The 13801-nt window shown below is 37.9% G+C and overlaps 1 protein-coding gene across 1 annotated transcript; it reads right to left on the bottom strand.

Annotated features, from left to right (window-relative positions):
- Window positions 1–1639: 1639 nt before the first annotated feature.
- LOC131928693 (uncharacterized) lies at window positions 1640–12580 on the bottom strand. The gene is made up of 4 exons (XM_059284781.1): window positions 12495–12580; window positions 6043–6462; window positions 4249–4300; window positions 1640–3903 (listed from the first exon to the last, which is right to left on the bottom strand). The coding sequence occupies exons 3-4, from the start codon at window positions 4249–4251 to the stop codon at window positions 2362–2364; spliced, it is 1545 nt and encodes a 514-aa protein (XP_059140764.1). The 5' UTR covers window positions 4252–4300; window positions 6043–6462; window positions 12495–12580; the 3' UTR covers window positions 1640–2361.
- Window positions 12581–13801: the final 1221 nt, after the last annotated feature.

The following is a 13801-nucleotide window of genomic DNA, read 5'->3' on the forward strand; positions in this document are numbered from 1 at the left end:
GTGGTACGGCTTGACGGGATCACAGCCTGTCGGCCCAAGGTGGATCTTAAGGCTGGGGATTGGTGAAACAGGCAGACGATAATAAAACAGCTAGCACAGCGGTGTTCGACTGGAGCTTAGGGAGGTGTGGGCTATTGCTAGGGAAGGTGTGGTCTAGTACATGGGGAGGCGATGGGCTACCGTTTGGGGAGATGAGGGGATAGCGCTTGGGGAGGTGTGGGGATAGCGCTTGGGGAGGTGTGGGGATAATGCTTGGGGAGATGTTGGAATAGCTCTTGGGGAGGTATGGGCTAGTGCTTAGTGAGGTGAGGGTATAGTGCTTAGGAGATGTGGTGATGGCACTTGGGGAGATGTGGGGATAGCGTTTCCAGAGATGTGGGCTAGTGCTTGGGGAGATATGGGGATAGTGCTTGGGGAGAGTGCATGGGGAGATGTGGGATAGAGCTTGAGGAGATGTGGACTAGTGCTTGGGGAGATGACGGGCTAGCGCTTGGGGAGGTGTGGGGATAGCGCTTGGAGAGATGTCGGCTAGTACTTGGGGATATGTGGGGATAGCGCTTAGGGGGGTGTGGTGATAGCCGCTAGGGGAGGCGAGGGGCTAGCGAGTAATTAATAAAAAGAAATAAAAATCTTTAGCCGAATGTTTAATTAAAGTTTAACTACCTATGACTAAAAATAAAACTATTTCTCTTTTAAACTTGCCCTTCCTTACAAAATCAATATTTAATACTCGGTATCAATTTTTTTTTTGTTGCATCGGAAATGAAAATCATCAAAATAAAACAAAGGTTGTCCAAGAAAGTGGAAAAGTGTTAACGAAGGAAACGGTCAAAAATTGAATCTTTATTGAGAACGCCATAAAGGGATGCATCCTTTATGGCTCTAAACCCAGCGCAGTATCACATTCCTCCCGCTGAAATGAAACCCCAAGACACCCTACACCCCAACACAAGTAAAACTAACATCTTTAAAATGCGAAAACAAAATATAAAAGTTTAACTAATTAAAGAAAGCATCATGAAATGAACGAATCTCGCGTTAAAATATTTTTTTTTAAGTTTTATTTTTATCTAATACAATAATTGTGAGTTTCAATTTAAAGTTCAGATTATTGTGTGTGATATTGTTCCTTTTAGACCCTGACACTGTAATGCTCATCGCGTAATTAAATGGCATGAAAGAGAGTTTTATTTTCATCGAGAAATTTGAAATCTTGAATCTAAAAAAAAAAAATAACAAGCCGTATAAAAATAGCAAGTTTACTTAAACTTAAAGCTATCTTTGTTAACGTGGTTCCATTTAATTCACTTGTGTTTTTGACATCTTCACACTGCACATGATGTGTTCAGGATATAGTTTTTTTATAAGGTAGACAACTGATTTAGTGCAAGTGGTTTAAAATAACTTTTGACCTGCAACTTTGAAAATACTAGGTCATTGTAGCTTCATTCAAGTTTGAATGTAATGGCATTCAAAAAGCCACAAGAAAATTGCATACAATGAAGTAAAACCGTTTTTATAAAAAAAAAAAAACCCTAAGATTCAAGAGACTAGCTTGATAGATGTCATGGCGTCTGCTGCTGTCAGCCATAAGCCATGAGGGACACTTCTAACCCCCCCCCCCCCCCCCCCGGTCATCGAGGACAAAATGCCCTTGACACCTAACTCGTGAATCTTTCGTCTCTGCATCCATGTAACTTATTGTAACCTTATACCACGGCGACTAGCCGAAACTTGCAGAGCTAAAATCCCTCTAGATTTGTGTCTGTAGTGTTGACGAATTAGGATATTAACGTTTGATTTCTTCCTGGTAAAATACCTACGGAACCATAACAGATGGCATCAAAATGACTGACCAGTAAACTGTATCTGTATACTTATACTAAACAATCAGTTACACAAAAAACATTTTCGCAAAATGTGCGTCAATTACCAGTAACATGTGGGGAAAATGTTTTAAAAATAGGTTTAAATAAGCATGTACATTTTTAAAAAGTATTTTTAATTTCGCCAGGGGAAATAAGTCTAAATATTCACACACACAAAATATTGCAGTTCTCCCCCTCTATTATAGTACACGGTTTAGTGTTTGTTTTAGTTCAGAAGATCAGTTCTTTGTGCACAGACAAAATTTTAGACCTTTTACAAGGCAAGACAAAACTTCATTTCATTGACACTCGTTGCTAACAGTGACACTTAGAAACTAGACGCGCCAACACTATTCATGAATCTTTTGTTCACGGAAAGAATGGCTTACTATTGTAGTTTTGTTTATTCTCTCATGAGTAACTTGTTTGTACCCTACTAATGATAACTGAAATCTCATCGACTTACATCAAATAAGACATATACATATAACACTTAGAAAGTGTGGTTGTCAGACGTGGTAAAACCTAGGAAGTGCTCAGTACACAACTTTTCATCTAGAGGGTCCACCCAGCCATCACCCACCTTCCCCGACACCCTGAGGTCAAGTCGACTGCCTGTTAAAATCTCTTGTTCGAAACTATCCGCCTGTATCACTTTCGGGAACAGCAGATGGCCCGGAAATAAGTCCGCACCTACGGGCGGGTTAACAATGTTGCAGTTTTGTACGCGAATTTTTGACGAATATGAAAGTATTATCGATTGCACATCAGGAGTCCAGTTGTGGTATAAATCCTCTTCTCTGTTTACACGAATTTCTTTTTCAAAACAGATCTGGTTGTAAAGTCGGGTAGAGGAGGTGGCGAGGATAAATCCCGGTCTTTGGGCGAAACACCCGTGATTCAACGCCTGCTCGATGGAAGTCCTATAGTTGAAAGGGTCCTGCTGGCAGTACTGAGGGGAACAGACTTTCAAGGCGTCCCACAGTTTCTGACCCAGGGAAAACCCGTGTAGAAAACTCGACCGGACTGCTGCGGCGTGGACGGTGTTGTGTTTTGTAGTCACGTGATGAAGGTTGCCATTTTCATTGGGTGGGAGTAAAGATTTTAAAGATATCGCACACAGCGGGCACATTGTTTTCCGTATGTCGTGCAGGCGTTGTAATACATAAACCGCGTCGGGTGAGAGTATATCCGTGTCGTCGAAATGAACGACGAAACCGGTGAAGTTGTGGTTGTTCTGGACGGCGCTGTAGATCATATTGGCGCCCCACGTCCAGGCGTGCTTGGCGTGAGCGGCTCTGGCACTGCGCGTGCGCTGCCAACTGGTGCTGTTCTCGCACGGTTGTTGGACTGGGATGGAAGAATTGCGGTCCATCTGAGCGCACTTGGGGTAATCCCCGGGGAACCACAGTAGGTTCAGTCGGGCGCAGAAAGGACTGATGAGGACCACGAACGGGGATGGTAAGTCGTAATTCCGAATCAAAATGTCCGTCAAACGATTGAAATTTTCTATCACAAAAACAAGGATCGTTAAGCTCGTATACTTAACCTGAGTTAAAGATTTTAAAAACTCACGAACCGCTTCCAAATGCTCACCTATCTGTATTTGTAAAATAACACTAGAAGGATTCTCGTGAATGAGTTCCATAAGACTTTTTTTTTCATTCAAGTTTTGCTTGATGATGCCTCTTCGCAGTTTTAATGTATGGATATACACCTCTGCCTCGTCAATCCCCAAACCTTTATAAAAAAATCTAAATTTATGGGCAAAGAGTGGATTTTCAAAATACTGATCCAACATTTGAATCGCGATGGGCGTGTACTTTGGGTTCTTGTCTGACGATGAGACCCTAACGAAGAAACCCAGTTCAGCGAAGACGAAAATAAACATCACCATGAGAACGACGGCAAGTTGTTTCCTGTTCAGCTTCCTGCATGCAAGAAAAGTCAGAAGGCGTTGTTTTGAGAACGGATACATTCGACGTGCTTGATTAGATATAGATGCCTTTGAATAGATTCGTTCCTTGAAAAAAATCTGTAAGAGAGAGGTGCAGTAGTGTAATTGTTGCTGGATATTTACAAGTTTGAAACTATTTTAGATCAAATATATAATGAACTGTTAAAGAATACGTCAATATATAAAAAAAACCAAACACTATTTTATTGTATTATTGTGTTACATAGCGTTTACACTTGCGACACGCCTAGGAAAAAAACAAGTAACACTAATTAATAGAATGGTTTTTGTTATTTATTTATTTTTTTTTTTTTGCTGTTTTTTTTTTTTTGTTTTTTTGTTGTTTTTTTTTGTTTTTTTTAAGAGGTGAGTTTTTTTTTATAATTTAGTTTAAAACTGATGAAAAGGGTTATGGAGACCTACCATTGCTGAAGATTGCTCGCATCTCGTATTGCTCTAGTGAAGTGAGAGATCCCTGGGGAAAAAGATTAAGCGCGTGTTTAATGTTACAGACGTGGGACGGCGTGGCTAAAAATTATGTAAAATGCTAAGCTGCTAACCCGAAAGTCACGAGTTCGAATCTGGGTTCAAGTCAGTAGAACATCCATGAGTCGACTTAAGTCTGATGGGTACCCAACACATGTCAGGGAAAGTAAAGGCGGTTAAAGGCAACGTGTTGATCACACCTTACCTTCATATACCGAGGTAAAGAAATATGAACTCTACTTCATCTGGCCAATCAATCGCTAGATCTAAAAAGGATTATTTACTTTATAACGTTTCGGAAAGAGCAAATGACTTCCTTCTATCATACTTTATTTTACTTTTATTTCAACCCTGTGCTCATTCGGGAATTATTGCTAGGTAATTTGATCGATAAAAAGACAATTTGAATGAAAAGCTTTTTTTTCATAACTTAAAGATTTATTGTCTGAAATAAATTAATATGTAAGCTAACTAAGCAAGTAGGGCCTGTTGTTTAAAAAAAAAAATAATGAGTATGACTAACATCTGATAATAGACAAACCACTGAATAAAATGCCATTTTTCATTTAGCGTTTGACAGCATCAGCAAGTGTTCGTTACTAAATGGTCATATTCCTTCAATATAAGCAGCTAATATAGGTCAACATCATCTAATTTAGGCCGACGTAATTATTCAGAACGGATGAGTGTTGTCTTTTATTATTATAAATGCTCTTCTTATTTAGTTGAGTAGAAAATTGTTTATATTTGTTTAGTTACGTAGTTCAATTGTTTATTTTGATAATTATCGAGTTGACAAAATGCTTCCTCTCAGTTCAATCAAGATAACGGGAAGAAGCTGTCCTTGTGAACTACAACAAGTGGTAGAGATAAGAATTTACTAGGTAGGCAGACGTTGATGGCAATCAATGGGTGACTCAGTGGTCTGTGTTAAAATCACGTGTGTTAAAAAAGGAAGTGGACTCCAGATGCACGGTGATCTATGTACTTAGAAACTGTGTCTCATATTTCATTCTGACAAGTGTAGCTTTAATTGTATTTCCTCTTCTTAATCAGTTTTGAACAGCAAAACGAAATGTTGGTTGTTGAATTTTGAAGAAAAATTGAATATGATCTGTTTACTTCAAAACAAATTAAGACCAGGAGTTATCACTCAAGAACCTATTTGACAGGGATATTATCTCCTTTATCGTTATTACCAAAACTACAATGCAGGGACCCATTTCGGTGTATTAATTTGATAAGACAGCCAGTGGCGTAGCCAGGATCGTCTCAAGGGGGGGGGGGGTGCAATTTTTACCCGAGGACAAGCTTTGATTTGCACCCCCCCCCCCCCTCAGACTTTTGATTTGCACCCCCCCCCCTCAAACTTTCGATTTGCACCCCCCCTCATACTTTATATATATATACCGAGGGGTCTATGGGGGGGGGGGTCATACCCCCCCTGCCTACGCCACTGAAGACAGCAGAATAAATTTAATAGATTACATTGCCTTTTTTATCTTGTTGGATTAGGGTTATGATCCGGAAGATTGTTGGGGTTATAGTTAAGACAATGGCAGCAAGCTTTAAAAAATTAAACTAGAATTCGTCCTATCGACGTTTTATTAAGTAGGCAAACGAATATTCATATGGAGAATTAATCGCTAAGCATTAGAATTTTTTTTTAAAATAACATATTGGGTTATCTTAAAACCTAGAAAGTTAGTAAACAGTAGATTTCCTACTTACATTCAGATCACAAGTATTAATACACGTGTCCCCGACGGCTGGAGATTGGTATTAAAACCATTAACACAATCACACGCAACATACAAACTTAGCGTGTTGATCCGTAAGTGGAGGAAGTGGACCAATCAGCTCACTTCACCACTCGTTATCTAGGTTTAAATGGTTAACTCTGTCGAATTGTTTATGATTACATTTCTTGTTTTGTTTTCAACCAGCGTCATCTGCTCATCCACGTCGATACATCACTGGTACTAGTGGTACAGCACCGGTGGCGGATTAAGGGTGTGGTTGGCCGGGCGGCAGCCTAGGGCCACCCATTTTTCGAGGCCCTTAAGCTTGAAAGTGAAGGTCCTTTCCCCTTTAAATGATTCAATTTCAGGCTATTGTGCTCATAGTATGTAACAGCGTAGCGCTTTACTGCTAAAAAAGAAATAAGAAAAAGAAAATTTTATTCCTGAAACAATTAAATTTTATTAAAACACAAAACCCCTCTCCGACTTGGTTCTAACACCGTTCATTAATCATCAGACTCAATGGACACCATAGAAAATTACTCTGACTATGAGAATTTAAGAAAATAACCTAAGCTCATAAAAGAAAAGTACCCTGCATGGCTCAGCTGTAGATGCCACCAAAAATGACGGAGTTGAAATTCTTATGAACTGGGCAAACAAGAGAAGCTAAGAAAATACTATTGCAACTGGCAGCCTTTCTGGTAATTTTAGGGCAGAGAAAGAGGCTATAGAAAGAAGATACAGATAACCCTACAGGTCACTCTAGATCCCGAATAAACAAATAGTCTTTCTCACTGATGCCAAATCTGTCCTGCAGTCTCTTAAAACCCTATAATCATAATTAATCGTCTAATAAAATCCTCAAATTAATCACTCAGGACATCCATTGAAAGGCTAGACAATATCTGCAGCATGACATTGTATCCCAGATACAAGGAAACAAGAACGCGGACTAGCTTGATAAAATGGATGGGGGGGGGGGGGGGGCAAAATAGCCAAAAAAATATTCTACATCCAAAAGAAATACAAAGAAGAAAGCAAACATTTTCAATTGTGACTGACACGCACCTAAATTACACAAAACAAGACGCATATTAAAAATTAACACGCCAAGATTAACACATAATTTTTAGACTGAGAACATGCCACAACAGATTGAAACAGCATGTTGGGGAAAACTAAAGTTGGTCCTGGCGAAATTTGCCTTTGTGGCCCCAGAAAACACTAAAGACTCGAGAAAGTGGAGACCGAACTCAATACTTTCGGGCTACGCGTCACTTATTCGACCAAAAATCGGTATTTACGGGGAGGGGGGGGGGTAGAACTGAGTGTGACGCCATATAAGGGGGGGGGTGACTTTTTGTGACGATGTGTGATGTAGGTGGGAAGGGGTATTAAAAAGGCCAAAAAAAGCATAACGATCCCTAAGAAGTGTTTATGACGTGTGTTTAAATATTCAAATGCCTAAACATCAGAAATAGGTCACAAATGGCAGGGCGAATCTTTTCTCCCCATGCACTTTTTGCATTAATGGTGGGGCTTATCTGGACATGATCCCAAAAATTTACTGTATTCTCGTGTATTCCCACGTATAATTGGAAACAAAAACATTATTCCAAAGAGATCATTAACTGCTAATAAAGCAGCTGTCACGAATGCGTGATCGGCAAATTAATTCTAGACTTTGATTCATTTGTGTACAGTGAGTTTTTTAATAAAGCAGAAATACTATTTATAATATTTAGAAGCATACAAGCACGTGACACTTAAACAATAAGGCTAGATAGATTGATTTAATCTGGTAATGAGAACTGGACATAGTGCAAAATAAAAATATAGATACAGTTTCTTCCAGGCATCTCTTCGCTGAGATGGAATTTATAAAGAAAACATATACTTTTACCAGTGCCCCCCGCCCCCCAGAGAAAAAAGTTTGGAATAAACGCTGTATACTGTATAGATATAGATCTAGTCTGGGGTCATCCATATATAGTCACGCTTTTTTTGACGATTTTTACCTCCCCCCTCCCCTCACAAAAAGCCAGACACCCCCCCCCCCCTCTAAATGACATCACACCTCAGCCTACACCCCCCCCCCTCAAAATTGCAGTTGAATTTTTTTTAAACAAAGACATTTTTCCAAAATCTTGTCTGAACTCTGTCAAAATAGAGTATTTTAATCAATTCCTATTACAATTTATTTAAACAGTTTTCTAAAACGCGAAATAACATCTTATATTCGTTTTCTAACATTGCATTTTTTATAATGCAAAAGTGTGACGTCGCACCATCTGAACCCCCCCCCCCCCCCACCCGTCACAAAATTACGGACCCCCCCTCCCCTCTACGAGTGTGACGTCATTTATGGGCGACACCTCTGCATTATTATTCTTTAGAATACAACATAATTGTATAGATCTAGGCTATATATTCTTTAGGGCTATAAATTAAGTTTAATGATTAAAATTTAGAAATCTATTCATAGAATCTATGTGTAAGGTTAATCATTAACTAATCTACTATGCCATGCATTTAATTTAATTAAAGTAATTTAAACTTTTAAACTTTAAATCTTAAGTCTTAATTAAAGGCCAAGGCAAGGCCTTTATTTTAATAAACTGTGTCACTATACTGACTTAGTTAACAATTAATTTGATATTAACAACACATTACCAGGCTTCTAGATCTATAAAATCTAATAGATATAGATCTAGAATGTATTATTAATAATTTTTAATATTATTTATTTATTTAATAATTTATTTATTATGATGACTCGTTAATAAATAAATATTTTTTTTAAAATATTTTAATTATTTTAATTATTAATTTAAGGGGTCATCCATTTATTGGTAATCTATCGTTTTAGCGTAATCAATTCGGCCGTCACTAGTAATGTAGGGATAAGGTAACTAACAAATATGTCTTAAATATGAGTGTATTTCTGCATTTTTTACTAAAATACTAAAGATAATTGAATATCAAACCTCATTTAAGAGTTAAATCAATTAAAATGTTATGAAATTAAGGTTTAACAACGATGTTCCAGATACTAAATTTGCTATTGAAAACAGCGGCCATCTTAAGAAAATATTATTTTGAGTCATTTCCCTTTAATTTTTATTTGTATGGAAATGTATTGATGTTTGCTATTAAATACGATTGTCTTGTGTTTAAATACAAAGCATGTGTGTGTGTGTGTGTGTGTGTTTTTTAATTCTGCCCTTTAAACAATTTAATTGACTGACAATAAACATCAGTTCTAGAATTATTATTATAAGATGCAATTTTTATACATTAAGAAAGTCCCTATTTTTATAGAGTAATCACTAATAGTAATAGAGCTACCACTACATATCTAATGTTTATTTAAATATTAGTTTGAGTTAATTGTTATTGTTTGTTTGCTGCTAAATTTCATATTTTCATGTTTTTTTTTCTTTAATTAGTGATTTAATCATAAATGACGTCATGTTTTTTTTTTTACCTCTCTCTCCACCTTAACCCCCCCCCCCCCCCCCCCCGCCCATTTTCGCCGTCACGAAATAGTCGTAATGTCGAAAATTACCTTTTTGCCCTGCCTGTTAAAAAGTCAAGCCATAATTCTAACGAAAAATAATTTTTTTTCAGCATTTTTGTATTAGGCGAAATACTTAACGTTTCACGTTTCTTACCCCTCCCCTTTCCCGCGTAAAACGTCCTCTCAAAACCAGTTACTCAACCCCTTAAGTGCGTGATGTCATTTATAGTAGATGTCAAGTCCTAACCTCCAATATACATTTTGAATAACCTTTGTTGATTTGTTGTCAAAATGTTGATACCAAACACCCAAAATGAGTTATATGGGGATGTCCATAAACGATGTCACATATGCTATGCTAATGTGACGTCAACTTACGCAGGACCGCAATTTATGACCTATAATGAAGGGGTGATCGGGGGTATGGGGATGCGTGCCGTCAAGAATAGAAGACTTCTATAAAGCTGTGCTCAATGAAAATGAGGAACATACAGCATTCGTTTTCATGCATACCTTTGCTCATAACAAATGAGCATAACTATTGCAAGCCTGTTGTCCTAAGCGGTGTCAAACAACCTCAGCACATAATCCCCGCCAAAAAGGGCCTGCCACTAAATGCCTACCGACGAAAATAGGCCGCATTATATTGACTCCAAATGAAATAACTTCTGGAAATAAGGCTCAAACCAAGTTGCTCCTGGCAACAATATTCGACAAGAGTCCAAAACAGTTAGTGACTTACAGGTAAAATTGGACAAAACAGCAAGTTTCACGACATGGGGCATAACAAAATATCAACTCTTAATACCACAGCAGCTAATGTAAATCCAGAACTCAGTATAGGCCTGAGTTCAGTATAGTCAATAGTGCTAGCAGTGGACAGCCTCTAAGACGGTGCGTTAGGAATACGGCTGTCGGCAAAACGCCAGAGTCCGACAATATCTGAACATCAATTTTGTCTTTTATGAAGTGCGGCAGTAGCGTAGCGAGGGGGGGGGGGGGGGCATATGTCCCCGGGAGCCGACCTTAGGGGGCGCCAAAATGGATTGGAAAAATAAATTGAAAGGATGAGGGGGGTGCAAATCGAAAGTTTGAGGGGGGGGGGGTGCAAATCGAAAAGTTTGTCCCCGGGCGCCGGGAAGGGTCGCTACGCCTCTGAAGTGCGGAGCACCTTTAAGAGCTGAGCTTGCTTGGGGGGGGGTCCCTGTTGTCATTACCACTAGCGCTGTTTATGTCCACATATTGATCACAAGTTTTGCGTGGAGTTTAATGGACAGACGAAGTTTATAGGTGGGATCGGGCATTTTAGAGCCGAACGTCTCAGGGCAGAATGTTGCAGAAATTAAAAGCACGTGAATTTGTATAGTAGAGGGAGAACATCATGCCACTGTAATGAATTAAACACCAATATAATTTACCGAACTAAAGTCATTTAGATCTATTCGTCAGGCTAAACGTCGCTTAAGTCTCAACGCCATAGTGCCTGTTGAGATTTTTTTTTAATTACGCGGTACCTCTTTCTTTAACATTAGCCTAATGACAAATGACGTCACGCGCGCCACGAAGTTGGTGACGTTGTGCTTAGTGGGGGATGAAACGGCGGGGTTGAGAAAAATGACGTATTTCTTTTTTTTTTAAACCAGACGAATAAGAGATAGATTCTAATTCTACTACGAACTATAGGTTGATCTAGTTTTTTCTAGAGGGAGATATCACTATATAGTGGGTGTTTTTTGTTTTTGTAATATTGGATGGTGGGGAGGGGTAAACATCGACTACTGAACAAATCAAAAACTTATGAAAAAAAAAAAAAACAGAAGGCAAAGAAAAAAAGTAACATGTGGTATTCAAATGTAACTAATTGAAATTTAAACCTATTTTCATAACCACAATAATCTTAATTCAGAAAAAAAGTGTAGGCCTAAGACTAATGTCTACAGACAAAATAAACAACTAGGCTTGAATGCATCACCCATAAATGACGTCATACTTTTTCCGATGAATTCACCCCCCCCCCCCCCCCCCCCCAATCGTCACTAAAAGCAAGAAGATAATTTAATATATCGCAGTTCTACTATACCCGAACCCGTAATCACAATTTCTAGCGAAAACGAATATATTCTTCATAATTTAAAAAAAAATATTTTACCCCGTCCCATATTTTGAGTCCAACGTCATTTATGAAGAATATGGACGACCTTAAATTGACAAGTTAATCAGTACAAAAGGGTTTAATAAATGTTGGACCTTCCAAAAGTTTTTGAGATCTTGGATGTACATACATACATCGCCTTCATTTCAATTGAAATTAAAGATAAGAAGACGACCCTCTGCCCTACTTACAATATTAAACAAGACAGCTATGTACATTGAACAACAAAGTTAACACAACATACATACGAATAGACATTTTTGTCAAGGGAAACTACTCTAAATTTTATTTGGAAAGATGGCCGCTGTTTTTATCTACTAATATTTATCTCAAACACCTTGTTTAAAGTTAGTTTCATGATATTTTAAATTGTTTTAGTCACTAATTGTTATTTTAAATCAATTATCTGTTATATTTTGTAAAATTTGACTTAAATATACTTATTTAAACGAATATATTCATCAGTTACCTCTCCCGCACATTACTACTGCAGCCGAATTGATTACGCTAAAACGATAGATTACCCATTTATTACGTTCACACGGGGTGGGGGGTGGTGGGGGTCTGAAAAAAATTGACTTTTGCGGACGAGTATGGACTTTTATAAGGGAAATAAGTAGATTTTCGTGGTCAAGGGGGGGGGGTGGTTCCAAAAAAAATTGTGGACGTCATAAATGGATGACCCCTAAAAGTCCTAAACTTTAAAGTTATGTAGGCCTACTAGATCTAGATCTAGATCTAGTAGCTAGTCTAACTACAAACTGACCCGACGATAGAAAAGTATGTTTTAATTAAATTAAAATTAATTTTTATAAAGTGACAAATTGAATTTTTGAACGGTTTTAACTTTTTAATACTTCCGGTTTTTTTTCATAACTTGCCAGAACAAATTGTTTTGAAATGTCCAAACTACGTTTGTTTACTTTCAATCCGTTGCCTACTTCTTTTTATTCTGTGAAGCCGAAACTACTTTGGTAAATTACAAATACATTTGTAAATGTTAGGCTTGGAAATTCGCCTAACTGAAATGGAAATATGTATTAAAAGTTATTGGTGACTGTTAATGTTAATGATTGTTACTGTTAGTGTACAATATATTCTTGTTGTGTTTAAAACATGCTGAGTTGTGAGAGTCCCGAATTTCGAAAAATGTATGTAGATCTATCTACAATTCTACACTATTAAAATTTAATACTGACAGTCCCAAATTCCTATAACATTATATTAATTTTCTATCCTCTCTGCATAAATGGGTAGGCTACATGATATTGATAGATGTAGTTTAGTCCACCCAGCTTCGAGAGAAATCAAAGGCGAATGGGCATAGCGCTGACCACAAATTTTATGAGCCTATGACGAAACAATTCCGTCTGTAATATGGACCATCAAATCTGTAAGGTTCCACCCTCACCATGGGAAGGCGTGGTATGACGAAAGAGAGCACGACTGCTACCTAAGGTCGGTCGAGTCCACGTGAAGCCTTTGATTCCATCGGCTCTGACGAGCAGGCCTATGTGGCTCGTGATAGTTTCGGCTGGATATAGAACTAACCATATTATCCCTTCATATACCGAGGTCACGGAAACATGTGAACTACAATTCATCTGTTCTTTTAACCTCCAGGTCCGGAAGGGTAACTCTGCATATTTTACCCTCACTAAATCTCACTAACTAATAAAAAAAATAGTTTGATTTCAAAACATTTTAGCCCCCCCCCCCCTCCAACACACACACACACTCAATTGACTACGCCTATCTCCAAATTGTAGGCTATATGTTTTTTTTTTAAATATTCTTTCTGAAAAATTAATTAAGATGGGTCAGCATAAGGGTAAATACATTCTTATAGCTATCTATTTAATGTTTTTCAATTTTAAAAAAAAAACTGAAAACAAATAAAAATGAGGCCATACTTTCTGACCCCCCCCCCCCTACCCCGAATCTTCCAACGATGTCCATCCCCCCTTACCTCCATCCTAGATTGTGATGTCATACCCCCTCCATCCACGAAGGTTTCAAAGAAACATGCAACATGTTCGGTTTTTTTTTATATTATTATTTTTAAAAATCATC

This window comes from Physella acuta, unplaced genomic scaffold (genome assembly GCF_028476545.2).
Source record: "Physella acuta isolate Inbredline_101_S28 unplaced genomic scaffold, ASM2847654v3 ptg001534l, whole genome shotgun sequence".
Classification (NCBI taxonomy): Eukaryota; Metazoa; Mollusca; class Gastropoda; family Physidae; genus Physella; species Physella acuta.